Source organism: Aspergillus candidus (genome assembly GCF_002847045.1).
Source record: "Aspergillus candidus strain CBS 102.13 unplaced genomic scaffold BDW47scaffold_2, whole genome shotgun sequence".
NCBI lineage: Eukaryota > Fungi > Ascomycota > Eurotiomycetes > Eurotiales > Aspergillaceae > Aspergillus > Aspergillus candidus.
In genome coordinates, this window is record NW_020194007.1 from 474,175 (window position 1) to 498,252 (window position 24,078).

The 24,078-nt window shown below is 54.1% G+C and overlaps 11 protein-coding genes across 11 annotated transcripts; 4 read left to right on the plus strand and 7 right to left on the minus strand.

Moving 5' to 3' along the window:
• Nucleotides 1–219: 219 nt before the first annotated feature.
• Nucleotides 220–3,061, minus strand: BDW47DRAFT_98044 (ATP-dependent RNA helicase SUV3). Its single transcript, XM_024820559.1, has 3 exons — nucleotides 2,657–3,061; nucleotides 1,486–2,591; nucleotides 220–1,422 (listed from the first exon to the last, which is right to left on the minus strand). The coding sequence occupies exons 1-3, from the start codon at nucleotides 2,816–2,818 to the stop codon at nucleotides 474–476; spliced, it is 2,217 nt and encodes a 738-aa protein (XP_024676218.1). The 5' UTR covers nucleotides 2,819–3,061; the 3' UTR covers nucleotides 220–473.
• A 155-nt stretch (nucleotides 3,062–3,216) lies between these two features.
• On the plus strand, nucleotides 3,217–6,146 carry BDW47DRAFT_98045 (Sec1 family protein). The gene is made up of 5 exons (XM_024820560.1): nucleotides 3,217–3,551; nucleotides 3,617–3,919; nucleotides 3,975–4,177; nucleotides 4,238–4,704; nucleotides 4,751–6,146. The coding sequence occupies exons 2-5, from the start codon at nucleotides 3,757–3,759 to the stop codon at nucleotides 5,892–5,894; spliced, it is 1,977 nt and encodes a 658-aa protein (XP_024676219.1). The 5' UTR covers nucleotides 3,217–3,551; nucleotides 3,617–3,756; the 3' UTR covers nucleotides 5,895–6,146.
• A 59-nt stretch (nucleotides 6,147–6,205) lies between these two features.
• On the minus strand, nucleotides 6,206–7,169 carry BDW47DRAFT_98047 (putative G-patch domain protein). Its single transcript, XM_024820561.1, has one exon. The coding sequence runs from the start codon at nucleotides 7,088–7,090 to the stop codon at nucleotides 6,287–6,289; it is 804 nt and encodes a 267-aa protein (XP_024676220.1). The 5' UTR covers nucleotides 7,091–7,169; the 3' UTR covers nucleotides 6,206–6,286.
• A 53-nt stretch (nucleotides 7,170–7,222) lies between these two features.
• BDW47DRAFT_98048 (putative oxidoreductase) lies at nucleotides 7,223–8,723 on the plus strand (the record flags this gene model as incomplete). The annotated part of the gene is made up of 2 exons (XM_024820562.1): nucleotides 7,223–7,448; nucleotides 7,500–8,723. The coding sequence occupies exons 1-2, from the start codon at nucleotides 7,272–7,274 to the stop codon at nucleotides 8,718–8,720; spliced, it is 1,398 nt and encodes a 465-aa protein (XP_024676221.1). The 5' UTR covers nucleotides 7,223–7,271.
• Nucleotides 8,724–8,967: 244 nt separating this feature from the next.
• BDW47DRAFT_25784 (amidohydrolase family protein) lies at nucleotides 8,968–10,443 on the minus strand. The gene is made up of 6 exons (XM_024818586.1): nucleotides 10,316–10,443; nucleotides 9,889–10,235; nucleotides 9,761–9,803; nucleotides 9,633–9,692; nucleotides 9,405–9,557; nucleotides 8,968–9,327 (listed from the first exon to the last, which is right to left on the minus strand). Exons 1-6 carry the CDS (start codon nucleotides 10,367–10,369, stop codon nucleotides 9,109–9,111), a joined length of 876 nt encoding a protein of 291 aa, XP_024676222.1. The 5' UTR covers nucleotides 10,370–10,443; the 3' UTR covers nucleotides 8,968–9,108.
• A 566-nt stretch (nucleotides 10,444–11,009) lies between these two features.
• BDW47DRAFT_98051 (NAD-dependent epimerase/dehydratase family protein) lies at nucleotides 11,010–12,561 on the minus strand. The gene is made up of 4 exons (XM_024820563.1): nucleotides 12,458–12,561; nucleotides 12,174–12,408; nucleotides 11,659–12,115; nucleotides 11,010–11,610 (listed from the first exon to the last, which is right to left on the minus strand). Exons 1-4 carry the CDS (start codon nucleotides 12,484–12,486, stop codon nucleotides 11,216–11,218), a joined length of 1,116 nt encoding a protein of 371 aa, XP_024676223.1. The 5' UTR covers nucleotides 12,487–12,561; the 3' UTR covers nucleotides 11,010–11,215.
• Nucleotides 12,562–13,423: 862 nt separating this feature from the next.
• On the minus strand, nucleotides 13,424–16,638 carry BDW47DRAFT_98052 (deadenylation-dependent mRNA-decapping factor PAT1). The gene is made up of 3 exons (XM_024820564.1): nucleotides 16,445–16,638; nucleotides 14,100–16,358; nucleotides 13,424–14,047 (listed from the first exon to the last, which is right to left on the minus strand). Exons 1-3 carry the CDS (start codon nucleotides 16,585–16,587, stop codon nucleotides 13,924–13,926), a joined length of 2,526 nt encoding a protein of 841 aa, XP_024676224.1. The 5' UTR covers nucleotides 16,588–16,638; the 3' UTR covers nucleotides 13,424–13,923.
• Nucleotides 16,639–17,948: 1,310 nt separating this feature from the next.
• BDW47DRAFT_121990 (glycosyltransferase family 15 protein) lies at nucleotides 17,949–19,329 on the plus strand (the record flags this gene model as incomplete). Its single annotated transcript, XM_024815746.1, has 4 exons — nucleotides 17,949–17,996; nucleotides 18,055–18,855; nucleotides 18,924–19,212; nucleotides 19,265–19,329. The coding sequence occupies 4 exons, from the start codon at nucleotides 17,949–17,951 to the stop codon at nucleotides 19,327–19,329; spliced, it is 1,203 nt and encodes a 400-aa protein (XP_024676225.1).
• A 503-nt stretch (nucleotides 19,330–19,832) lies between these two features.
• On the minus strand, nucleotides 19,833–20,650 carry BDW47DRAFT_98054 (mitochondrial 37S ribosomal protein uS12m). Its single transcript, XM_024820565.1, has 3 exons — nucleotides 20,230–20,650; nucleotides 20,044–20,144; nucleotides 19,833–19,966 (listed from the first exon to the last, which is right to left on the minus strand). The coding sequence occupies exons 1-3, from the start codon at nucleotides 20,633–20,635 to the stop codon at nucleotides 19,901–19,903; spliced, it is 573 nt and encodes a 190-aa protein (XP_024676226.1). The 5' UTR covers nucleotides 20,636–20,650; the 3' UTR covers nucleotides 19,833–19,900.
• A 207-nt stretch (nucleotides 20,651–20,857) lies between these two features.
• BDW47DRAFT_25834 (proteasome maturation protein) lies at nucleotides 20,858–22,128 on the plus strand. Its single transcript, XM_024818587.1, has 3 exons — nucleotides 20,858–20,967; nucleotides 21,092–21,548; nucleotides 21,652–22,128. Exons 1-3 carry the CDS (start codon nucleotides 20,965–20,967, stop codon nucleotides 21,714–21,716), a joined length of 525 nt encoding a protein of 174 aa, XP_024676227.1. The 5' UTR covers nucleotides 20,858–20,964; the 3' UTR covers nucleotides 21,717–22,128.
• A 621-nt stretch (nucleotides 22,129–22,749) lies between these two features.
• Nucleotides 22,750–23,698, minus strand: BDW47DRAFT_121993 (uncharacterized protein; the record flags this gene model as incomplete). Its single annotated transcript, XM_024815747.1, has 3 exons — nucleotides 22,750–22,910; nucleotides 22,960–23,043; nucleotides 23,101–23,698. 3 exons carry the CDS (start codon nucleotides 23,696–23,698, stop codon nucleotides 22,750–22,752), a joined length of 843 nt encoding a protein of 280 aa, XP_024676228.1.
• Between the last annotated feature and the right edge of the window lie 380 nt (nucleotides 23,699–24,078).

The window sequence follows — 24,078 nt, forward strand, 5'->3', positions numbered from 1 at the left end:
CTCGCCACTCCGATAAGATAAGCCACAGCTCACCATCTACAGAGACAGGTCCAGTATAGAAGAGAACAGCATATACAAAACTGAATTGAAGTAATCTATCTTTGTGTGTAGAAATTGGTCTGTTTTGGCTTGCATGTGTCTAGAAAAATCTTGATGACAAAATATGCGCCCTTCTAGGATCATTAAGGCACAAATGATACCAGTAGGCAAAAGTATATATTTGTGGTTTATGGTCAAGTTGAGCTTTATATCTATCATAGCACTCTAATATACAATTATGTTACATACAAATGGTTTTATACAATAGCATGGTCTCAAGACCCGCAACGAGCCAATCCATGCATAGCCAACAGAACCGACAATATCTGAAGCATTCCTTGAACCTTTTCGAGATGAGATTTGAATCGACAGTCAGAGACGACAGCGGGATCGCATTACTCCGTCTCCATATATAATCGCGTCAACTGAGCGCCTCACTGAGTATGAGACGCCTGAGAATGGTGATGTGCAAGAGAGCCTTGGCTGGCGAAGAGATCCACAGAAGCGTGCTCGCCTTCACCATCAAAATCCTCTTCGTCGAGGATTCGTCTCTGCTCTGCGATTTGCTTCTGCAGCGCGATCTGCCGGCGAAGCGATGCGTCCTTTCGGAGCTTCTTGTTCGCGGAAAACTCCGTCAGAGCCCGCACCATTCTCTCTTCCGCTAGCTCCTTGACATGGGAGGCGAGGGTGCGATCGGTGAAAACGCCTCCAAACCGGAAACTGAGCCACAGGTATAGAATGATGGACCTGTGCAAGACTTCCAGACCGTGCAGATATTCCTTGCTACCGGATACGGGTTCCTCAAGGATCTCCAGGTTGACTTCAGGGATGTCCAATAGACGACCCCCAGTATGTCGGGCCACGCATTCGGCGAACGCGATGCCAACCTGACGGGACAGCGAGTCACGCGTGTCCATAGGAGACGCCATGAGGACCATCTGGTCTTCGATCTGTAAGCCTTTCACGGCGTCAATTACCTCGGTGTTTTCGAGCTGCCCATCGGCGTCGCACATGAAGAACAATGGGTGCACTTGGGATATGTCGATCAGGCGTTTGATGATGTATTCCAACGGCACGCCACGGGGGAAGTAGGCTCCGAATTTCTCGAAAACCTGTTCAGGAGGGATGATCCCGGCGGACATGATAGGAGCCGGCTCAACACCCATCGCCTGGTGGATGTAGGGGAGATCAACCTCCTCCATGGATGTCACCCAGCCAACATTTTCCTCTTCATCCTCGGCAGATGATTTTTTGTTTTGATGATTCGCAGATCGATACCGACCCGCTCGTCCCGCGATTTGTTTAATTTCGGGGATAGAAAGTCTGACAAGACCACCCGGGATTCTTTTCACCAGAGTCTCGAAGATGATACGCTTGCAGCTCCTGCGGGGGAAAAAAAAAAGTATTAGTATGTTGGTCACCAAATAAACTCTGTGATGCACTCACAAATTTAGACCCATGCCGATAGCATCACTGGCAACGAGGAAGTCGTAGTCGTTATTGGGGTCGTTGAAGAGATTGGCTTGCTGGGTTCGAATCTCAGCAGGCAAGCCCCCGTACACGATTGCCGCTCGTTTCCCCGTGACCTTTTCGATGTCGCCTTTCAATGCATGAATACCAACACGGGAGAACGACACCAGACAATCCCCCTTCCGGAGATTGTTGAGATCGCCACACAGACTGCGCTGCGCGACCTTGAGGGGGTTCAGGCGTTCATATCGATGGATCTCCAACTTGTCGCCCGTGAGCGCAGCCAGTTCCCGGATCAAAGGCACAGCCCTTGCTTCTCCGCAGAGATGGAGTTCCTGAACACGCGCACCCAGGACAGCCTTGGTCCAGGCCCATCCACGTTTGCGATCCGCAATCATTTGGATCTCGTCGATGACGCCAACCTCGAACGTGCGCCCCAGATTGACCATCTCAACCGTGTTGCTTACAATGAGCGGCGCCGTGCCCTCCGGAATCTTGACATCGTCGCCCGTGACCAAGCTGCAGGAGACTCCGCCGTCTTTGAATCGATGGTATACCTCCTGTGCCAAGAGCCTCAGTGGCCCCGCATAAAATCCATTGCCACTAGCCTTCAGTCGTTGCAATGCATGGTAAGTTTTCCCCGAGTTTGTCGGGCCAACATGCAGATGAATCGTGCGCTGGATCGAGCGAGCTTGCGGGTACCACTCCGCCGGATATCGTAAATCGGCCACTTTCTTCTGTTCGTCCAGATTGGGCGCCGAGTACCGGGACGTGATCTCGTTCGAGTACCTCAGGTACTCGATTTCATCCCGAAGGCCAATACCCCTCCCTCGTGCGTAGGCCTTTCGAAGGCTCAACTTCAGTTTTCCGAGGGGCGACTGGCTCAAGTTGCCTGCTCGGTCATCGAGCTGGCACGCATTCATCACATTTCGAGAAAACCTCTCCCATTCCTCGACCCCGGGATCGGAAGCCTTTATTTTCTTTTTCTTGATCTCGTTAAGGATGTTGGTGACCGTGGTTTGGAAGTCGGCCGACGCATCTTTCTTGTTTTTGGGACTCAGTGACAACGACGGCTTTCGGGCCTAAAACGTCCAGGTGTCAGTATTCGCGGATAATTCAAAGGTACCCTAAATCAAGGCAACCTTACCGTAGATTTCTTCTCTGAAACATCACTTTCCGAGTCCTTCTTGTGTTTCCTTTTTGATCTTTCGAGGATGGGCGACGTGGAAAAGCTTCGTCGCACGGGTCGAACCAGTGGCTGCCAAGTGCAGAAGAGGCAACTAGTGCCTCTCCTGGACCATGACTGCATTTCTTGTCCCCAAATAGCAGTGTGAACTAATAGCGAAAGCGAGAACGTAATATGTCGGCATGCGTTGTGTCGCGGCGATCACCAGTGACGCGAGTTGGAGTAGCCGAGAAATTCAACGAACTTTGCAGGATGCATGCGCCGGGGCCGGTCAAGCGCAGGGGGGATAGTACATTAGTTTTCCCAAGTGTAAAATCAAGATATCATGGCCGTCAAAACAAACTCCAATATGTCGGCAGAAGAAAGAATGATCGATAAACAAGGTGAATGAAATAGATGATAAATGATCGAATAAATTGCCGCCACCGAGAGCGGAATCCGATCCACCGCCGCCGTCGCCGGTGGATTTATTGGATAGTGGGGACCGAGTTGCTTGATACGTTTCATCAACTCCAACTTCATTATTACTCCCCCTCCCTCCTCCTTAATTCTTCTCCTTTTTGTCTACTCAACTTTCGAATATATTGTCGCCGTTATCCTGTTGGGGACCCTTTCTTTCCTCCCTACGACCGCCGAATCGTCGTTCCATCGGTCTCCACAACTAGTGACCTCATCCCCTCCATGCCCAGTTGAGGCTGCCGGCCAGCCACCATGCCCTCAATAATCCAGCTCCAGCGCGATGGTAGGTTGTCGCAGCCGGATATATGCTAAACACTGGAGCTAGAGACTTGAAGCTGACGGTCATCGGGCAACTCTAGTCATTTTGAATACGATTCGCCATACCGGAGGCAACGAGGTGGGATCGCGAGCCCCTCCTTTTACTTTCTCGGAATGTCACGCACTGACGACGTTTGCCCACAGTGGAAAGTCTTGGTCTTGGATGAATCGAGTCGGAAACTAGTCTACAACACTGCCAACGATGATGATATTCTCAATCTCAATGTCACCAGTAAGCCTGCTCTGTCGGTTTGCCGAGGTAGTCCCATCAGACAGCGGGCTAAATGATCTTGTCGCAAGATGTCGAGCAGATTGAGGATCGGCGCCCTGCCAACCAGAACATGGACGCACTGTATCTCCTGTCACCGCAGCCACATATAGTGGACTGCCTGATGGCGGACTTTGAGGCCAAGAGATACCGGAAGGCGTGGCTGGTGTTTACTTCTTGTACGTCACCCCCTCTCATAGTGATCGCAGTCTGGTTCCTAATGTCGGGGTGCAGACCTCGATCCGAAACAGCGGGCCCGGATTCAGAATTCTCAGATCGCGAGCGAGCAGGTTGCGTGCCTTCGAGTCATTAGTGTCGATTACTTCCCTCGGGAGTCGCATTTGATCACCTTCCGAGATCCGTGGAGCTTCCCGGTTCTCTTCCACCCGGGATGTAACCATCTGATCCGCGCGCATTTGGCGGATCTAGCGCAGAAGGTATGTTGATCTGACGGCTCTCCTTAATGTCGGTCGAGACGGGCTTACTGACTTTACGAGGCGGTGTCTCTCTGTGCGAGCCTAGGCGAGTACCCATTAATTCGATACTACCGACCGCGGACGCCCACCCACGAAGCGAGCATCCTATGCTCCCACCTGGCTGCCTTTATTCAGAATGAACTCGACGCATTTGCCCAGTCTCAGCCGGAATTTCCGCCCCCTTCACCCCGTCCACGGGGAGTGCTGTTCGTCGTGGATCGGTCCATGGATCTCGTCGCGCCGCTCATTCACGAGTTTACATACCAGTCCATGGTGCACGACTTGCTACCCGTCAAAGATGGCGACAAGGTGACGTACAAGCTTACGCTCAACGAAGGCACCGCGCACGAACAAGTCAAGGATATGTCGATCACCGAGGAGGACAAGGTGTGGGTGAACTATCGACACCAGCACATGAAAGACGTGCTGGGTAACCTGGGCAAAGATTTCGAGAAGTTCCGGGCTGCCAATCCCCAGTTCGCCGAAGAGTGAGTTCATCTCCGGAGGTGTTAAGAGTATCGCTGACTTGCATAGGAATGGCAACTCCAACGTGGACACCATCAAGGAGATGCTCGGTGGCCTGACGGAATTCCAGGAAGGAAGAGACTCCTACACACTGCACCTTGATATGGCGGGAGAGTGCATGCGATTCTTTGAGAAGCATAAGCTTCTTGAAGTGAGTGCCGTGGAGCAGAGCTTGTCCACCGGGCTCGACGAGAACTTCAAAAAGGCCAAGGGGCTGGCTTCGCAGCTTGTCCAGCTCATGGACGACGAGGCAATCCAATCCTCAGATCGGCTGAGACTGCTGTTGCTCTACATCATGTACCGAGGGGGTATCTTGCCGGGCGATATCCGGAAACTCATGGCACACGCGCAACTTTCGCCGCAGGACGGAGAAGTGATCTACAACCTCGATCTGCTGGGTGCGCGAGTGGAGAAGCCCGCCAAGGACGAACGGCCGCCTGTGCCACCACTGTTCGTGAGGAAAGCCCCACCTCCTGCTGAAGCGGACGAGGCCAGTCTGTCCCGATACGAGCTCAACCTCCGTCTCATGCTCGAGGAGCACATCCGGGGCACCTTGGACATGACCACCTTCCCATTCACGCGCCCATGCGCCGACATGGAAGGGATGGGATCTCAGGACAACTCCGCACAGGCATCCCTCCGCAGCGCCAAGCCGACATGGGCACGCACCCGGTCCGCCGCCGAGCAGCCCCGGCAGCGCATCATCGTCTTCATGGCCGGCGGAGCGACGTACGGAGAATCGCGGGTCTGCGAAGAGATCTCGCATCAATTCGGCAAGGAAGTTTTCCTCGCCACGTCCCACATGCTCAGCCCCGGGTTGTTCCTACGACAGCTGGGCGATCTCAGCGCCGACCGACGCCGCCTAGACATCCCCGCCGAGCGTCCCAAACCCACAGCACCAGCTCACCTATTCGAGCGCCCCGCTCCGCCGCCGCCGCAGCCGCAGCAAAAGAAGCCCATCCCTACCAAGCTGAACCCGCCTGCGCCTCCCAGCGCCCTCATGGCCAACATGACTCTCGGGCCAGACGGACAGCCGATGCCCAACGGCCCCGGAGCAGGCGGGCCAGCCGCGGCTCCGGCCCCTCCCTCCAGCTCCAGTTCGAAACCGCACAAGGAGAAGAAGGAAAAGAAGCACCGTTTCTTCCGGTATTGAGTGCCTTACCTCTTGTGCAAACGACGGACAATAGTAATCTGGAGAACGTACATCCCACGGCTATCGCCGCCTGCCATGCATTTGCCGCTCCTGGTGTTCGATTTCGGCCATGCTGTGCTAGTATATGCTGCGATTTGTCGATACGCTGTGGCGCTTTAATACTCTGCAATGGTTGCTTCTAAATCACGGTGGTACATGCTCCACTCAATTTGTATTTAGCTAGTTAATGGACTGTATGTGTGTAAATGCGAGGCATCAGATCTTTCAGAAGTAGGAGCACAATAAAACAATACGATATGGGGTATTTAGTAGAAAACAAGAAAAGCCCAAACCCAAACACCCAGCCCATGCGACAACTTCATTCAATTACGCCATCCCAACGAGGATATTGCTCAAGCACCCCCACCAAGATACCTCTGCACATCATCGTTCTGATAAAACATATCACGCAAGCGATCCCCTCTCTTCCTGGAATCCGCACTCTCCTTACGCACCTGCTTCGCATTCAACTTATTCACCTTAGCCGGCTTCTTCGCCGCAGCAGCAGAAGACACACTCGGCACGGACGCGCCCAACCCAACGGTATCCACCTTCAACCGACCCTTCAGCGGCTCCCGGATGCCCTCTCGGCCAGGCGCGCCCAGTCCGCGCCGACTATCGGGGTCCCAACCGTACGCGGAGAGGTAGCGCAGGCCGTGGCGGGAGCGGTCTAGATGGGAGGGAGGGTGCGAGTGGGTGAGGCAGACTTGGTGCGCGAGGGATGCTTCGTGGGGGTGGTACTCTTTTCGCCCTTCTTCGGCATGTTTGTCGGAGGTGGGCGCTGGGGATGGTGAGGGGTCGGTCTCTAGTGGGAGGTGGCAGACTTCGCAGCGGGGTGGTGGCGGAGTGCTGGTGTCTCTGGGGGGAGAGGACGGGGCGGACTGGGTGGTGGACGTGGGTGTGGGTGTTGGTTTCGATTCGGATAAGATGGAGGACCCTTGCGCTTTGTCTTTGTCTTTCCCTAGCACGATGGAGAGGTAGGTATTGGCGATGCTGGGCCCTGGCGCGGTTGATGGGGGCGGAGCAGACGATGTACGGTCGGTGGTGTTGAGCTCCGAGGAGCGCACGAAAGGGACGCGCTTTCGACGGATACCGGCGCCGAAGACGCGCTGGTCTTCCAGGGGGAGGAAGTATTCGTCGTCTTCCTCTGTTTGCATTGTGGGGGGTGTTGTCAAGGAGGATAGACAGAGGATGATCTTGGTAGACGGAGTGAGAGTGAGCTAAGAATAAGTTGCAGTGGCGGGAGATCGGCCGCTAAACTCACCTCCAGCTCTTCCTTCTCTTCCGTCTCTCTCTCTCTCTTCCTTTCTTTCTCCCACACCACTTCCACCCACCACGATGCCTATTCCCTTGATCACGCAGGGAATCCGAGACGGCATCTCGTCCATCCCCTATGCTGCACACATCCTCCAAGTCGCGCCCTGGGTGCTTATCCTGGCTGCACTCAAGTATTATTTTGGAGGAGCCCGCAATGGCTCCGAGCGGGTGATGCACTCCAAGGTGGTGATGGTGACAGTATGTTTTCTTCTTTGCAATATCTGACTTCAATATACTAATGGACGAAAGGGCGGCACATCAGGTATAGGCGCCAGCGTCGTCTACGAACTCGCCTCGCGTGGTGCTCAAGTCATCATCCTCACACAACACTCCCCCTCGGACATCTTCCTAGTCGACTACATCGAAGACGTACGCAGGTCAACCGGCAACCATCTCGTTTTCGCAGAACAGGTCGACCTGTCCTCACTACACTCCATTCGCACCTTCGCCACGAAGTGGATCGACAACGTCCCCGCCCGCCGACTGGACATGCTCATCCTGTGCGCCAACACCGCCTCCCCATCCTCCTCCCTGCTGTCCACCTCCCCCCGCCGAGTCACTCAAGACGGCCTCGACGAAGAATGGCAGGTCAACTACCTTTCCAACTTCCACCTCCTCAGTATCCTCTCCCCGGCGCTCCGAGCCCAGCCCGCCCACCGCGACGTGCGCGTCATCTTCACCACCTGCGCCAGCTACATGGGCGCACGTCTGGACCTCAAACAAGCCGACACGGCCCCCGTCCCAGCAACCCACAACCTCCCGACCCAGTCCAAGCCCAAACCTAAATCAAAATCCTCCTCAAACCAGCAAACCCCCCCGCCAAAGAAAAAACCCAGCAGCCTCTTCGGCGTCTCCAAACTCTCTCTCATGGTCTTCGCCCACACCTTCCAGAAACACCTCAACGCAGTCAAGCGCCCCGACGGCCAACCACCATGCACGCGCGTCCTCGTCGTCGACCCGGGCTTCAGCCGCACCCCCGGCATGCGCCGCTGGCTCACCGGCGGATCCCTCTGGGGGTTGCTCTTCTACTTAATTACCTGGCCCGTATGGTGGCTGATCCTGAAGTCGCCGCAGCAAGGCGCCCAGAGCATCCTCTACGCGGCGATGGAAGCCCGCTACGGCCGCGGCGAAGGCGGCTGGATGATCAAGGAGTGTTGCGAGGTGGGATACGCCCGGCATGAGATTACGGATGAGGCGGTCGCGAAGCGTCTGTGGGAGTTTAGCGAGAAGCAGATCGAGACGGTCGAGACGGAGACTGCTATCAAGAGAGCGTTGGCTACGAAGGAGAAGCAGGCGCAGGCGGAGGCGGAGGCTCAGGCGGCGACGCCCTCGGCGGGCACTAAGGACGCAACGCCGGGATCGCGTCGAAGCCGCAAGGGGCAGAACCCGACTTCGACTTCGGCTTCGGCATCGGCTTCGGATTCGACATCAGCTCCGGCTTCAGCTTCAACTTCCAGCGCGCGTAAATAGTCTAACCCTATCTCGAAAGGGTTGTGTACATGTGTTCCGATATCCATGTATCATCCGCCTCCTGTTTAATAAGTACTCAGAATAGACATGATATAACACGTCGTTAATTAGATAGATAGACAATATTGCACATTCAACATAACTTGTTTCATATGAGTTACAATACATGATGACCTGTTACTTCTCACGTCACCCCATTCCTGATCTAAATTAAATAACATGATAGCTGTTTCAAACTAACCAGGCCGTAACGTCGCACGTCAGGTACAAATTGGCCCTACCTCCCTTTCTACCCCGTATTCTACCCAGTCAATGAGCAATACCACCCGAATCCCACACACCTCAAACAATACGCCAAAACCCCTTTACCTCAACAGACATATTCACTTCACAGCTTCCCCTCCCTAGCCACTCCACCTACAGCGGAGGGGGCACCCAATTTCAAAACCCTCGCCGCATTCCCCCCAAAGAACGCCGCCTTCACATCCTCCCTCAGCTTGAGATCCTTATTCGCGGACTTGACACACTTATCCCAGCCCAGCTGGGGGAAGTTCGTCCCGAACATGACCTTCTTCTTCCCGGTCGTGTTGGCGAATTGGATCAACTCCTAGATGATACGTATTAACCTAGGGTCGGCTCGGTAGGGATGGTCGCTGGGTGGTTAGTATGCTTGGTTTTACTTACCGGGGGATAGTACTTGGGCAAGTATGCGGATGTGTCGATGTACACGTTAGGATGCTTCCACGCTACGCCTATCATTTCTTGCGTCCAGGGGAAGCCGATGTGCCCGCAGATGATGGAGAGGGAGGGGAACTTGAGGGCGATTTCGTCGATGTACTAGGAACGTAAGTATTTGATAGCACATTTTGATCTCGACGAGAGGATGGAAGAAGAGGGGTTGAGGGGGAGTACCGGGACAGGTCGGCCGACTTCACTGGGGCAAAGAGGCCCGGTGTGTCCGACTTGGGTGAGCTAGATGAAGCCGTACATATCAGTGGATATTCTCCCGAGAAAAGCGATATCCTCCTAGAGTGACCTACGAACGGAACATCAAGCTCAATGCACTTGACGTAGAGCGGCCAGCTGTCCCATCATTAGCCGACAACACAATACAACTACACCCACCTGTAAATATAGGCAGGCAGTAAGGAAATCAGGATAAACATACTAATGCCTATCCGTCGGCGCCAGATTCCACAACCAAGGCACAACCCTGACGCCCCTAAAGCCCTCCACCCTAACATACTTCTCCACCTCCCTCACATACCCCACGGGGTCCAGCAAGTCGACCCCCGCAATACCGATAAAGCGGTCCGGGAACGCGCGCGTGAACTCCGCTACGTCCTCGTTCGAGAACACCGCCTGCCCGGGGCGATACCACGCGCAGAGGCAGATTTGGGAGACGCCTGCGGCGTCCATGAGGGCGACGAGCTCGGCGGGCGTGCGCCGCTTGGAGAGGAGGGTTGTGTCTGCGTGGGATTGCTCGAAGAGGCGGCGGACCTCCGGGACGCCTTGCTGTGTTTGTGGTCAGCTTGTCTACTTGGGTTTTTGGAAGCTGATGTTTGATACTTGGGGATGGGTAGGAGGAGACGCACGTCTAGAGGGAGGATGGGGTTCGCCCATACGTCGATTATGGGGTATGTTGACATCTTGGGTTCTGTTTCGTTAGTGCTGGGATCAGTAGTGGGATGGTTGCAGCAAGAAGGTTGAAGTGAGGTTGAACTGATATATTGAGAGTTGATGGTTGGTTCAGTAAGTAATGACTACTCCCACGCTCCATTCCCGACGTGAATCCCTCGGCTGTATATCTATCATTATATGATCAACTAGTTAGTTAGCTAACTAACTATATTCGGTTATGAGTAAGCGCATGCATGTGCATGTGCATGTGTTGTTGAACCGATGGGATATACGATACAAGACTAAATCGGCTCGCACTTGTTCACCTAATACAATACTATACTATAAAATAGCAGAGTTCATGTATCCGTAGATCGTGGTAGCTGCTTATATATCCACCCCGCTAATGACTGGACGGCGGAAAGCTCTCCACACACATTATTCGTCAATGCTTTTTGGACAGGACAGGATAAGACAGAGCTTATATCCTTTTAGGTTTCTGCAAGAAGATCTCTACGATACTGATTTAGACAGGGTCACCTGGTCATGGGCTATCCGGTGGGCCGACGTATAGCTGGCTCTATATTGCCCCGTCTTTACTCGGGTTTTCAGAGCTGATTACTATTAGCTACCTAGTGGGGAATATATAATAAGAATTTATGAGCACTATTTCACTGGTGGAAACATTTGTATTGTATACTAGGTATACTTCTACCCAAGTATATGACTACATGCCTCCTGACTCGTAGTTTACTGCGGATGATAACCACGTACGCTACTCAAATTGAAACCAGACAGCAATCGCTCTATTCTATTAATACTCTGCTCTGCTGTGAAATTCATAAAACAAAAGAAAAGAAAATACTAGAAAACATTTACTTCTTCAGCTGAGCCAGCAGCTCGGCGGGCGGCTGTTGCCGGTAGCCTTGCGGGTTGTTACGGGTCCACAGCCAGAGGTCCTCGCAGGCCTGCTCGAGGGTGCGCTCGGCCTTCCAGCCCAGCTCGGTGTTGGCGCGCGTGGGGTTGGCCGTCAGGTTGAGGACGTCACCGGCGCGGCGGGGGGCCACCTCGTAGGGCAGGTCGCGGCCGACGGCGGTGGAGAAGGCCTTGATCATCTCGTAGACGGTGCTGCCCTTGCCGGTACCCAGGTTCCAGGCGCGGACACCGGGGTTGTTGTTGCGGAGGTAGTTGAGGGCCTTCAGGTGGCCGTTGGACAGGTCCAGGATGTGGATGTAGTCACGGATGGCGGTGCCGTCGTGAGAGGCGTAGTCTATACCATTAGTTTGTTTTCCTCATTCTAGGAGGTGGGAAGGCATACCATCACCGAACACGAGGAGCTTGTCGCGCTTGCCAGTGGCGACCTGAGCCAGCAGGGGCAGCAGGTTGTAGGGCACACCCTGGGGGTCCTCGCCCATGATGCCGCTGGGGTGGGCACCGGCGGGGTTGAAGTAGCGGAGCAGGGCACCGTTCCACTTCTGGGCCTCGGCGGTGTTACCGGCCTTGGTGGCGTTGTTGCGCTGGGCGTTGATGACGTCGGTGATGGCGGTCTCGACGGCGAACTTGGTGTTGCCGTAGGGGTTGGTGGGGCCCAGGGGGCAGTTCTCGGGGATGGGGATCATGTCGGGGAAGCGGGTGGCATCGCCGTAGACAGTGGCGGAGCTGGAGAAGACGATGTTGTAGACGTTGTTGCGGACCATGGCGCGGAGGAGGTTGATGGTGCCGTAGACGTTGACCTCGTAGTAGTCGAGGGGCTTCTCACCGGACTCACCGACGGCCTATGATGATCAGAATTGGAGTGCGAGAGAGGAGGTGGGGAGAGAGAGAGAGAGATACCTTCAGAGCAGCAAAGTGGATGACGGAGTCAATGTCGGGGTGGGCCTGGAAGACCTTGTCAAAGGCCGTGGGGTCGGTGACATCGAGCTGGGCGAACTCGGCCTTCTTGCCGGAGATGAGCTCGATGCGACGGAGGGCCTCATCGGAGGAGTTGAAGAGGTTGTCGGCGACGACGACCTTGTAGCCGGCCTCGAGGAGGGCGAGGGTGGTGAAGGAGCCGATGTAGCCGGTGCCACTGGAAGAGTTAGTTTGTCAATTCATTATTTATATAGTATGAGACATACCCGGTGACAAGGACAGATCCAGCAGACATGGTGGATTGAATGGGGGAAGAGAGAGTAGGTGGTGAGAAGAGGATGTAGGTGGAGGATGGAGGGGTATGGAGAAGAAGAAGAGAAGAAGAGGGGAAGAGGGAGGAGGAGATTCTAATACAAAGAATACTATGGAGTATGAGAATATTAGCCGGGTTTCAGGGGTGCCTGAGGTGCCGCAAAAGGAGATACGGGACTGGTGGGGGAGGGGCATACCGTATTATTACACCTCGATTCTCTAGAATACCTACTACGTAGTACGTAGCAGATAATCTCAAGATACTATCGACCACATTATCTAGTCCTTAATTCTAGAGACAGTAACCCCTGACATTCTCTAACACAGGGGAAATTAACCTCAGCTCATCTAACTCCAGTCAGTTAGATGTCCACGTAACGATAACACCACCGAGCGATGATCGCCATCAAATTAATGACCGATTAATTACGCTCCACCCGGAAGATTAAATGCGTACGTATCAGGATACTCTGATATGCGACAGGGCGATCTGTGCCTGAGGCAGGGACCAGGGTGTTCCTGAGGCCGGATGCGGCATCACACTGGGAACGTCTCATGCTCTATAGAGGGACATCTGATGGAATTAGATAGAACGAGAAAGGCCAGTTCGACGATTGAAGAGCTCCCCACTTAGAACTCAAATAATAAAGAATCAGGTAATACCAATCCAACAGCGGGTCCAGGTCCCCACTCCGGTCGTCGACCTGTTCTGCTGTCGTTCCAACTTCCCAAGCTACTCGATCCAAGGGTCCGAGAAAAACCCACCGAATAATGCCCTTGTTTGGAACTCTGGACACGGACAGCCTTGTTCTGGACTGGACTGTCTTAGTTCGGTCTGGATCGGGATATACACACAGTAGATTCAGGCTTCGTGGCCTTTTGAAAGCTCTCTTTCTCTGCTTGGATTTACGGCCATGTTGTATACGATTCAATTATGTTATTTTTCTTCTTAAGAAATCGCAATCCAATCAATTAAGCTAAGCGGACAATGTACAACTTTAACAGTCAGAAAAATATGAATGATGGGAATGATGTGATGAGACCGAGGGTCGTCTCGACGACTGCGCAGGCTGTGAGAATGGTGAGATAGGTGATAACAGGAGTTGATTCTTGTGGTGTTGTTTCAGCTGCGCTGTAGCATGTAATGCGTGGTCGTCTGTCCGTGGTCTGCCCTCCGTGGGAACCGCTGTTAAATAAGGACGGTTGTGTTTTTTTTTTTTCGTCTTCTTCATTTTCCCCCGTTCTTTATCTTATTCGAGTTTGACTCTCGTCACTCGTCCATTCATGCGGATACTGGAAGCCCCATAAAAGACAACTGTCCATCCCCGGTGGGACAGCATCCCGAAGGCAAGCGTCGGGACATTTCCCCACGGACTGGGATACCCCGTCAACCATTCCATCGTGTAGGAGCACCGTCAACCTATCCCAGGAGCTCGACATCCAGACCAATAGCCCGCATGAACAGGTTGACATTGCCGAGTCGCTGACTGGCCATGTCGGCCGGTAGCGTCTTGCTATACGTCACCGTCTCCATTACCCGGTCCCTAGACGTAGTCAGTAAACTATTCAAACTAATCAACGGGACGAGATACTTACTTCACCGAGATGACCAATCGCTGCTGCTGCTCAGGGCTGGCGCCAATCCCCACCGCCGCCAAGAATTGCCACACGTACATATCATCCCCGGCGTTGATGGATTGCGGGAACAGATCCGGGAAGATCGGTTCCAGCGTGTCGAACAGCACGTTGAACTTCTCCACCCACTGCTGCCAGTCCCGTTCCGTGGCTTGGCCCGCTTCCTTGACGATCTCCGCCCGACTGAGCAGCATCGTCAGGATCCCCAGCCCGATGCGCGTCTTGGCCACCAGCTCCACGTGCGTCTGCGCAATCATCAGACCCAGCAGTCCGATGATGATGTTGAAGGGCGCCTCGTTCACGTAGCCCAACAGGCTGGGCATGACCGCCTGCGAGAACAGCTCGATGGCTTCCCGCACCGCAAGCGACAGCTGCGTCTCGCCTGGCATCAGCTGTGCCCGCCGCACCACGTCCAAGGTGTCAAGGTTGACGACGATCATCGTCAGGATCGTCACCCGCTGCTCCTGGTCGATCTGTCGGAAGATGCGCGGGATCGCCTTCTTGCCCTTGGGGCACGAGAGGAAGGCGATGAACGGGTGCGGGTGGTTCGTGTTGGGCACGATCGGTTCCATGACCTTGAGCTTCTGCCAGAGCTTCTGGTTGAGGGCTCGCACCCTCTGCCGCCACTCCATGTGCTCCTGGATCGCCTCCGGGTCGCTCTCATCCGGCGGTGGGGGCATAGTGCGCTCCATGTCCTCCAACTCCATCAGGGCGCTGTAGACCCCTTCAATGTTGGTGAGGATGGATTTGCGGTCGCTGAGGCTCAGGTCTGCATGGGCCTTCTTGGTCGTCTTGGCTCCCTCGGAGCTGTCTGGCCGCTTGATGTTCAGCATGGGCTTGGGGGCCTTGGCGTTGCCGAATGAGATCTTGCCCAGACTCCCTTCGATGATCAGTTGCTTGTTCTTGGGCTTCTGCTTGGCTGCCTCCACTGCGCGCTGCACCTGTTGCTGCATCCGTTGCATGTGGTTGTCGGCGCTGTTGCCGTGCCGTCGAGACCCGTGGCCACCCAAGCGGTTGCCGGTCTGCAGGAGGTAGGTTTGCGCAAAGTGGCCCAGCGGCTGGTGGGGGTGCTGCCGCGGCGCCCCGCGGATCTGACTGTAGACCTGGTAGTAAAAGTCCTCGGACAAGACCGCCTCGGAATCAATATCGGCGACATTTCCCGCCGCGGCGACGAGCTGCTGCAGCTGGATCCGCGTGATGAAGTTCTTGTCCTGCGGGGTCATCAGCCCGTTGCCCTTGGACAACAGGAAAATCTTGTGGTTGCGCTTGGCCCGCCGGGCGTCCTCCATGAGGTACGCAATGCGCTGTTCCTCATTCAGATGCATCAGCTGCTGGGGGTTGGTAACCATCGGCATCTGGTTCGCCTGCGCCCGCGGTCCCTGGGGAATCACGGGCGGTTGCTGCTGCTGTTGCTGTTGTTGTTGCTGCTGCTGCTGCTGCTGCTGCTGCGGATAGGGGCGCTGTGCCCGTGGGGGCATGGCTTGCCGTGGCGGGGGAGTCATCGCCTGTGGGGGAAGATGGGCATTCTGCAAGAGATGCAGTGGGATGTTAGGCGCATGCCCCGGCATGGGAAAATGCTCCGGCACCATTGGCGGTGGCGGCGGAAGCAACTGTGACGGCGGGACCCCTTTGGCCAGCTGGGCCTGCACGAACTCGGGGGGCAGGTGCGGGAAGCCTTCCGGTAGCGGGGGCTGCAGGGGTTGCTGGAAATGGGACAGATCGGGCATCGGCTGCGGAAGAGAGACGGGCGGCTGGCTCAAACCAGGCGGAGGAGCAGACGGATGCTGCCGCATCTGTGCTTCCACTTCTTCCAGGCTCATCATCTTCTTGGCTAGCGATGGGCCCTGGAACGAAGGCTCGGCCCTTTTGTGCGCGCTCCACACACTGGACTTGGCCTGGAGATCAGGGATATACCCCGGGTCCTCGTACTTCTCGTACCCCGACCGCTTGGGCTTCTGGGCTGCCGCCGCCTCCGCCGCTGCGAGAGTAGCAGCCGCCTCTGCCGCCGGGGCCATGACCAGTCCCGGGGGCTTCTGTAGACCGTAGCGAATCTGTTCTTCCCCGATCACATCTGCCACCTGAGCGGTCTTGCCGAAGAAATCGAAGTCTCTCCCGACGCCGCTCGTGTCACCTCCGCCACCGAACGTGTCGTCGTTGAACTCATCCTGGCCCTCATCCAGCTGATCGCCCAGACCATCATAGGTGTCCTCAAAATTGATTCTACGTTTGACAAAAACTGTTAGCCCCGAAGTTGCTGTCTTATGGACCGTCCCCGAGTCCGGGCATGGTGCCTCCTGGAGACTTACACATCATCGTCGTCGGCCTGAAGACCCGCAGCTTGGGCGCGAGCGACTTCGGCAAACGGGTCAGGAGCGTCGAATATACCTCTCTGATCACCCGGAGGGGCTCGATCCCTCGGGAGAGTGGTATCGAAGCCGAAGAAAGACATCTTCGACCGAGGGGGGGGATGTAGGATGAGAGGGGGGAGGGAGGGTAGAATTATCGCAGCATTTCCTGGTAGTGCGGGATGGAAGTTGAGGCCGGCTCTGATATCACCCACTAACAGATTCGCTGGCCTGGGCGGGGCCCGATTGGGCTTAGCGCATATATATGCCTGAGGCAGGAGTCTTGGCGGGAAGCTCATTGATTACATAATATCCTGGCCATTAGCTTCATGAAAACAGTTACTATATACTTTTGTACTCCGTACTTCGTAGTATATGATTGTCGCTGTTTCACTCAACCTACAATGTCAAATGTAGACAGGTCACTTGGAACCTGTCACCTTTAGAAGAAACCTTTCCAATCTGCTTGCTGACACCCTATGACTGGTCATACTGGATGACAACACAGTCTCAATTATAGTAACACAAGTACGGATACACAGCCAACAATCCCCCGGAGTATTTACCAGTTGTCAGTGCTTTGGTGACTCCAACAGAATTGATCAAGTGACCAAGAGAAATGATCACAACAGTGTTTGCCGATGGTCAAATCCTCCCATGGGAATGGCCTCCTCGATCAAGACGTTGTCCTGCAGGAGGCGGGATGATCGGTAGTTATGATACTAACTACGCCACCAGATAAATTAGCACCCGGATCGTCGTTTTGAAAACGGTCAATTTGTCCAAACAACGTGCAGCTAAAGGATCGTTGGGTATCTCGTTTCGACCGAATCAATCTGGATCAATCTGATAGTGTCAAACGGTAGATCGGCAACCCCTTGACCCTGGAACAGCAAATCTAGTCTGCCTGCCCTCACGTGCCCGCGGTGGCTGAAACAAGGCTCTGATCTGGGTCAATTATGCACGGATGAGGAAAACATACCTGGGTCGCATAACCGCCTACATACCGACCGACACCGACGTGATGATTAGGTAGTCCTTTCTTTCATCGGCTCACCCCTCTTTTCCCATCCCTGCTGCTCTGGAATTGTTGTTAGTTTTGATACTTGCTTCCGCCATTCCATCGCTGCAACCGGTCCATCATCCTGCCTGGTTTGTTTGCTGCATCCTGGTTTGGACAACTCAAAACACTCGCTCCCCGTCATCACTTGCCAACTCCACCTTCGAGACATACAGATCACCGTTGATCCCCGACGGACTCGCCGGACAACTCCTGGAGAAGAACCGAGTTGGAGCTGGTTGCGTTTCGCAGATCTCTTCCTTATAACGGTTTAGACCCCGCTGCGATATCCATCCCCCCTGGCGGTGGTCTCCCCTCGCCATCGAGACAACATCGACCTTTATACACTTTTTGGTCGCTCTTTGGTCTAACGGCCTGGAGAAGATAACTTCCCCGTTGCCCAACATGTCGTCAGGGCCGAGATATGTGCGGTACCTCATACTCGCCGCGTTGGTAGGTCACCCCGGAGTTCGTGGTTCTTTCACAGCACCAATACTGACTCCGTTTCAAGACAATATGCACCTTCTTCGTTTTCTCCCGAAATGCCATCCCTATCCCTGAGAATATCGGCTCGAAAATAGACACCTACAAGGGTGCCATTTCCGGGTACACATCCTCCCACTCCGACAACGCCTCGCCCGAGCAACCGGTCACCCATGCGCCCAGCAGCAGCGTCAGCGCTCCCGTTGCGGCCCGCGTGAATGCGACCTTTGTGACACTGGCACGCAACCACGACGTGTGGGACATGGCCAGATCCATCCGACAGGTGGAGGATCGCTTCAACCGGAACTACCACTACGACTGGGTATTCCTGAACGACAAGCCGTTTGATGAGACCTTCAAGAAGATCACCACGGCACTCGTCTCGGGAACCACCTACTACGGCCTCATTCCGGAAGAGCACTGGTCCTACCCGGAGTGGATTGACCAAGAGAAGGCCAAGAAGGTGCGCGAGGATATGGGTCAGAAGAAGATCATCTACGGGGATTCGGAGAGCTACCGGCACATGTGCCGTTACGAGTCGGGCTTCTTTTTCCGCCACCCGCTCATGATGAACTACGAGTACTATTGGCGCGTCGAGCCTAGCATTGAGCTCCTGTGCGACATTCCTTTTGACCCGTTCCGATTCATGAAGGAGAACAACAAGATGTACAGCTTCGTGCTGAGTCTGTACGAGTACTACGACACCATCCCCACCCTCTGGGACAGCGTCAAGAAGTTCATGGGTGCTTATCCGGGCCACGTCGCCGAAGGGAACTCTATGGAATTCTTGAGTGACGACGGAGGAAAGACCTTCAACAAGTGCCACTTTGTAAGTTTCCTTACCCACTTCATTATTTCCTTTCTTCCTTTTGACCTCCCCGCTAATAACCCGTGCAGTGGTCCAACTTCGAGGTCGGCAGTCTGGACTGGCTGCGGTCTGACTCGTATATCGACTACTTCAGCTCTCTGGACCGGGACGGCGGTTTCTTCTACGAGCGCTGGGGCGACGCCCCCGTCCACTCGATCGCCGCCGGCATTCTGCTGCCCAAGGAGCAAATCCACTTTTTCAACGACATTGCCTACTACCACATTCCGTTCACCCACTGTCCGGCCAGTGAGCAGCTGAGGCTGGACCTGAAGTGCCACTGCAACCCCAACGACAACTTTGACTGGAAGGGCTATTCCTGTACGTGCACCTCCTTTGCCCTACTATCTCTCACAAAATTAATGATCTCCAGGCACCGCCCGATACTTCGACATCAACGACCTGGAACCGCCAGAGGGCTACCCCGAATCGAATTGACTGGCGGTGGCGGGGATCATCCTCCTCGCCATCACCATCGTCGGCAGCGTGATCATTACAGTCAGCGGCAGGACCCGCGCGCGAGTCATCCGTAGCGGACAGCATGTGTACGAACAAATTGCAGCGAAGAAAGTGGGATTGTTCAAAGGGTAACAGCACTGGCAGCTTGTTTTTGCATTGTCTAGGTGGAGAGGTGTCTTCTGTAGGCTCGGCGTTTTGATTTCTTTTTTTCTCTGTCTTCTTTTTCCCTACCTACTATTTTTGTTGTTTATTTTAATTTCTATCACTTGTTTTATCTTATCTTCTCTTCGCCATTGTGTTTTTACCTTTCTATTTTATTTCCATTTGAGCATGCATTGCTGTTGGGGGTATGGAGGATATACAAAAAAGTGGAGGATGCCGCATGCCCCGTCAATCTTCTACAAGGATGGGATTTATTGTTTAGGAAATCAACCATGGACGATTGCCTTGATATCGTACTGTACATAAGCTTTGTAGTAAAAAAAAAAAATGATACAAAAACACCGTCGCATCCTAACGCATCTATCTGCCCAGAGTGTTGCAGTTACGGTTACTCCTTCTTGGGCTTCTTGGTACCGTACTTGGAGCGGCTTGTCAGACGGTTGGAAACACCACCCTACAACCTGTTAGTAACGGACACCCTTCAAACAGCATATCTCCACAGAAAAAAAAGAAGGAAGGGAAAAGACTAACCAGATCCAAAGCACCTCTCACCAAAGTATACTTCACACCAGGACAATCCTGCGCACGACCGCCACGAACCATGACAACACTATGCTGCTGGACATTATGGCCTGGACAAGTAATTAGCCCAATCCCTCATCGTATCCTCCCCATCCATCTCAAAGATCCAACAGGAGCGTCGGGGAGAAGACAAACCTTGCCCAGGAATATAACAAGTGACAACCTTCCCACTACTCAACCGCACCCTCGCCGTCTTCCTCTCACCCGAATTAGGCTTCTTGGGCTTCGTAACGCCCGTCTTCAAACACACGCCCTTCATCTGGGGCCGCAGCTTGAGGGCGGGCGAGCGCGCGCGGCGCGCCTTCTGCGATGTGCGGCAGCCGCGGCGGACTTGGTTGTATGTTGTTTGGAGGAGGGGGGAGGTGGAGAATTGTCGGGAAGACGAGAGGGCGGCGAGGGCGGACGGCGTGCGGAGGGTGGGTTGGAACGGGGTGAGGAGGGTCTTTCTTGGGAGGGATGCCGTCAGTTTGGCGGTGGCCGTTCTTGTTGTTGGTTGGGAGACGAGGCTCCGCAGGGTGCGGAGGGCGAGAGAGGGGAGCATTTTGGTGGTGGGAGGTTATGTCGCTTTGGTCGAGTAGAGGGAGTATCGGGGGGAGAGTTGAGGATGCGGTGATAATTTGCGATATGCGGTCATGTGATCGTTCTGCGGGAGTGGTGGGTTTGGGGCGCCGGAGGAGCTGCTGGCGGGAGTGAGTGAGTGAGTGGACGCCTCAGCTTGACTGCCTTCTTGGTTTATCTAGCTTGCTTCCATACTCACTTACCTATCTACCATCTCCATTCTATTGCTTGGATTTCTTTCTCTCTCTATATCTATTGTGAAATCGTCTAGCATCAATCTTGTTACTACCGTCAACACAATCCACCGCCAACATGGTATGTCACCCATGATGCCATGCTAATCAGCATCATCATCATCATCATCTCCAGACCTCCTCCTTCAAATACACCAGCCCAACAAACCCATTGGAACAACCGCTAACATGAAGTGAAATAAAAGTCCCTCCGCATCGCCCCCCCCTCAACAGCCCCCAACAGCACCTCAAACACCACAACCCGCCAATCCATCCCCATCACCCTCCCGCACCCATCCAAAGGCGCCCCCTCCGCCCCCGGCCTCCCCGACACCCTCCGCGACAACATCACGCAGCAAGCCCCCACCGGACCCCCCTCCGCCCACGCCGACTCCGCAGCAACCACCTCCGCCCACCCGCTCGAAGCCCGCCTCCTCGCCTGGCGCCAGACCCAGCACGCCCTGAAGATGGAGTCCCTGCGTCGCGCCTACGGCATCGCCGAGCCCGTTCGCCGCGGCATGGAGCTGAAGCTGGTCCGTGATGGGACCTTCCGGCCGGCTGTGCTGGGCGGGGCCCGTGGCGGTGGTGGGAGCAGTGTGCATGAGGATATCTTGGTGCTGGGTGGTAGGGATGCGGAGATTGGGTGGGAGGATGTTTTCCAGGGTTCGTCTCTCTTTTGTCCTTTTTCTTTCTCTTTTCTTACTGCTTTCTTGCTCCATATTTTGGATTCTGCTGGTTTGAGTGTGCTAACGATGATGTGTTGCAGGAGACGAATTCAGAGAACCGCCTACCTTCCACGACGAGATGGAGAAGCGACTGCGTATGGACTAGTGGTTGTTTCTTTTCTATCTCTCTTAACTCGCTTGTTCGTCTTTTTCCGTTTATGATACTTGTTACTCCTGTTAGGTCACGAAATTAGTCTTGACACTGGCGTCTCCGTGGTTGCTACTACTACTACTACAACATACACACATACTATTCAGATGCAATCAATAGATTGTGGTTGAACCGGTTATACGTATATCCTTACGGAATAAGAGGGTCTTCTTACGGGATGAGGATCTCGTTAAGGGAATGAGATATCCCTACTAGACCATATTATACGACGCGGATATGTCTGGATCTCACTGATATCAACAATCAAACGTATACAATATATTGATCATAGTAGGTAGATAGATAGTAGCGCACAGATATGTCAACATGCTCCCTTCATCCCCCCGAGCAACAAAGAAGAAAGCAGGGTATATGTGGAGGTAGTCGGGTAAATCAAATCATGGACTCGACTGATGATTCGATGATGTAGACAGACAGCAATAATCGCAGCTAAAACGGTAGCTGTTCAGTTGGGGTCAGATCAGATGGCAGTCAGATGTCAAAGTCAAAGTCAGATGTAATGTCAAAGCCAATCGAATATCAAACGGAGATAGATGAGATAGATGCCAAGGGCTAAGAGAAGAAAAAGAAAGCAAGAAGAAAAGAAAAGTCCTCAACGCCGTTCCCAAGGGCGGTCAATACATGGGTAGCCTGATATCCTGTATCCAGGCTGATAGCAAACATGACAAAGGGTTGACTCAACAGGCGGGTATGGAAAAACACGAGGCCAAAAAGGAAGAGATAAGAAAAGTGGGGTAGGGTAAAGTGAAGTTAAAGAAATGGGGGGGAAGGAAGAAAATGAAAAGAAAGACAAGAGAGAAGGAAAGAAAAAAGAAAAGGAAGGGACAGGTAGGAAAAAGAAAAGAATCAATGTAACCAAGCCATACGCTGTCAGACGTAGGCTCAGTCCTCGGGTAGTAATGTCCAGACGACCCTGCAGGTCATGAATAAACTGCAGGTGGTGATAGACGGCAGGACCGATTCCAATTTACTGAATCACGCAGCGACATGATGGGCTGCGTTCGCTAGCCTCGCGTTCCCGGGCATATCCAGTAGTCTTGGCGCCTTTGGAGTCTTCCTCGTCGACAATCTCCTGAGGTTTGACTGTCATGTGCACCACGTTGGGGGCATCGTGGTTGAATTTGGAGTCTGCGAGGAGTTAGAAGGGGAATATAGGGGCGACGGGTCCGACACATACCTGATAACGGGGCATTGTCGTCCAAGAGCTTGCCAAACGAGATGAGGCGGATGGCGCTGGGGGAGGACGGCCGGGTCTCCCAATCTAGATCTGGTCAGCTATCGCGATTCGGTGGGGGGGGGGAGCGTTTGCCGCGCATACCTTGTCTCCATCCTCTCCAGATCAACTCTTTCAACGTATAGACGCTCATGGCGAACGGGTCGTCATTCTCGACATTGATGGAGCGTTTGCGCAGGTAGCTGCCGTCAATCCTGAGCGGGTGCCGTGAGCCGGTGATGAGGAGGAGCGTAATCAGCAACGATGGACCCGTATCTTCCACTTCGGTCTCTTTCACCGAGGCATCAGATGCCGGCGACGACGGCTGGACGCCTGAAGTCGCGGACTTGGCCTCGTTCGACTCGATGGGGGCATCTCCGTCAGTTCGTTGGGCGGTGGCGACTGGTGTCTGGGTATCATTGCCAGTCCCGGGAATCGTCCCCGTCGTAGACACTGTATTCTCCTGTGAAACTTGGTCGGGATTGCTGGGGTGTGAATTTGCATTTAATTCGGTTGGAGGGAGAGTTTGTTGTTGTGGTTGCTGTTGTTGTTGTGACTCTTGGGGTTGTAGTAATTGTTGTGGTGGTGGTGGTGGTGGAGGTTGTTGTTGTGATTGTGGCGGCTGGGGTTCTTGCGATACGGCGACGGCTGATACGGGATCATCCTTGGAAGCATCCGACAGCGGTTGGTCGTTGGAAGCCATGTCCAATGCCGCTTTCCTGGCAGAAGGCCACGATTAAGTTTAATGAGGATCGAGTGTGATCAATAAAGTAGTCGTGCAGGGGGACCGAGTGTGGAGACCTTCAAAAGTTCAAGGGAGAGCTCGAGCTGAAAGGAAAGGCGGAAACAAAAAGCCCGGCGAAATGGACCCGACGGGAGAAGGAGCAAGACGTTTGGAGTCGTGGAGTTTGACAGGAGGAGAGGGCGGGGAAGCAAGTAGTTCTTCGAGACTCTGACAGAGCAGTTGTGGCAACTCAGCTACTTTACTAGTTACTAGTTCAAGGATTTTAGTGGAGGAGCAGGAGGCGACCGGAGTGGATGAAGGAGAGGGAGGAAGAGGGAGGCGGATAGGGGGAGAGACCA

Coding starts and splice junctions, on each gene's coding strand:
- BDW47DRAFT_98052 (XM_024820564.1), bottom strand. CDS start 16,587: ATGTCTTTCTTCGGCTTCGATACCACTCTCCCGAGGGATCGAGCCCCT. Junction 16,359..16,444: donor CAGGCCGACGACGATGATGT/GTAAGTCTCCAG, acceptor TGTCAAACGTAG/AATCAATTTTGAGGACACCT. Junction 14,048..14,099: donor CGATTGGTCATCTCGGTGAA/GTAAGTATCTCG, acceptor GACTACGTCTAG/GGACCGGGTAATGGAGACGG.
- BDW47DRAFT_25834 (XM_024818587.1), top strand. Junction 21,549..21,651: donor GTGGGAGGATGTTTTCCAGG/GTTCGTCTCTCT, acceptor GATGTGTTGCAG/GAGACGAATTCAGAGAACCG.
- BDW47DRAFT_25784 (XM_024818586.1), bottom strand. CDS start 10,369: ATGTCAACATACCCCATAATCGACGTATGGGCGAACCCCATCCTCCCT. Junction 10,236..10,315: donor ACCCCATCCTCCCTCTAGAC/GTGCGTCTCCTC, acceptor CCACAAACACAG/CAAGGCGTCCCGGAGGTCCG. Junction 9,804..9,888: donor GCGCCGACGGATAGGCATTA/GTATGTTTATCC, acceptor ATGATGGGACAG/CTGGCCGCTCTACGTCAAGT.
- BDW47DRAFT_98054 (XM_024820565.1), bottom strand. CDS start 20,635: ATGCTCCCCTCTCTCGCCCTCCGCACCCTGCGGAGCCTCGTCTCCCAA. Junction 20,145..20,229: donor TTGTTATATTCCTGGGCAAG/GTTTGTCTTCTC, acceptor TTACTTGTCCAG/GCCATAATGTCCAGCAGCAT. Junction 19,967..20,043: donor TGAGAGGTGCTTTGGATCTG/GTTAGTCTTTTC, acceptor AACAGGTTGTAG/GGTGGTGTTTCCAACCGTCT.
- BDW47DRAFT_98045 (XM_024820560.1), top strand. CDS start 3,757: ATGATCTTGTCGCAAGATGTCGAGCAGATTGAGGATCGGCGCCCTGCC. Junction 3,920..3,974: donor GTGGCTGGTGTTTACTTCTT/GTACGTCACCCC, acceptor GTCGGGGTGCAG/ACCTCGATCCGAAACAGCGG. Junction 4,178..4,237: donor TGGCGGATCTAGCGCAGAAG/GTATGTTGATCT, acceptor TGACTTTACGAG/GCGGTGTCTCTCTGTGCGAG.
- BDW47DRAFT_98047 (XM_024820561.1), bottom strand. CDS start 7,090: ATGCAAACAGAGGAAGACGACGAATACTTCCTCCCCCTGGAAGACCAG.
- BDW47DRAFT_98051 (XM_024820563.1), bottom strand. CDS start 12,486: ATGTCTGCTGGATCTGTCCTTGTCACCGG. Junction 12,116..12,173: donor TCCACTTTGCTGCTCTGAAG/GTATCTCTCTCT, acceptor TGATCATCATAG/GCCGTCGGTGAGTCCGGTGA. Junction 11,611..11,658: donor GCTCCTCGTGTTCGGTGATG/GTATGCCTTCCC, acceptor CTAATGGTATAG/ACTACGCCTCTCACGACGGC.
- BDW47DRAFT_98044 (XM_024820559.1), bottom strand. CDS start 2,818: ATGCAGTCATGGTCCAGGAGAGGCACTAGTTGCCTCTTCTGCACTTGG. Junction 2,592..2,656: donor TTTCAGAGAAGAAATCTACG/GTAAGGTTGCCT, acceptor TGGACGTTTTAG/GCCCGAAAGCCGTCGTTGTC. Junction 1,423..1,485: donor ATCGGCATGGGTCTAAATTT/GTGAGTGCATCA, acceptor TTTCCCCCGCAG/GAGCTGCAAGCGTATCATCT.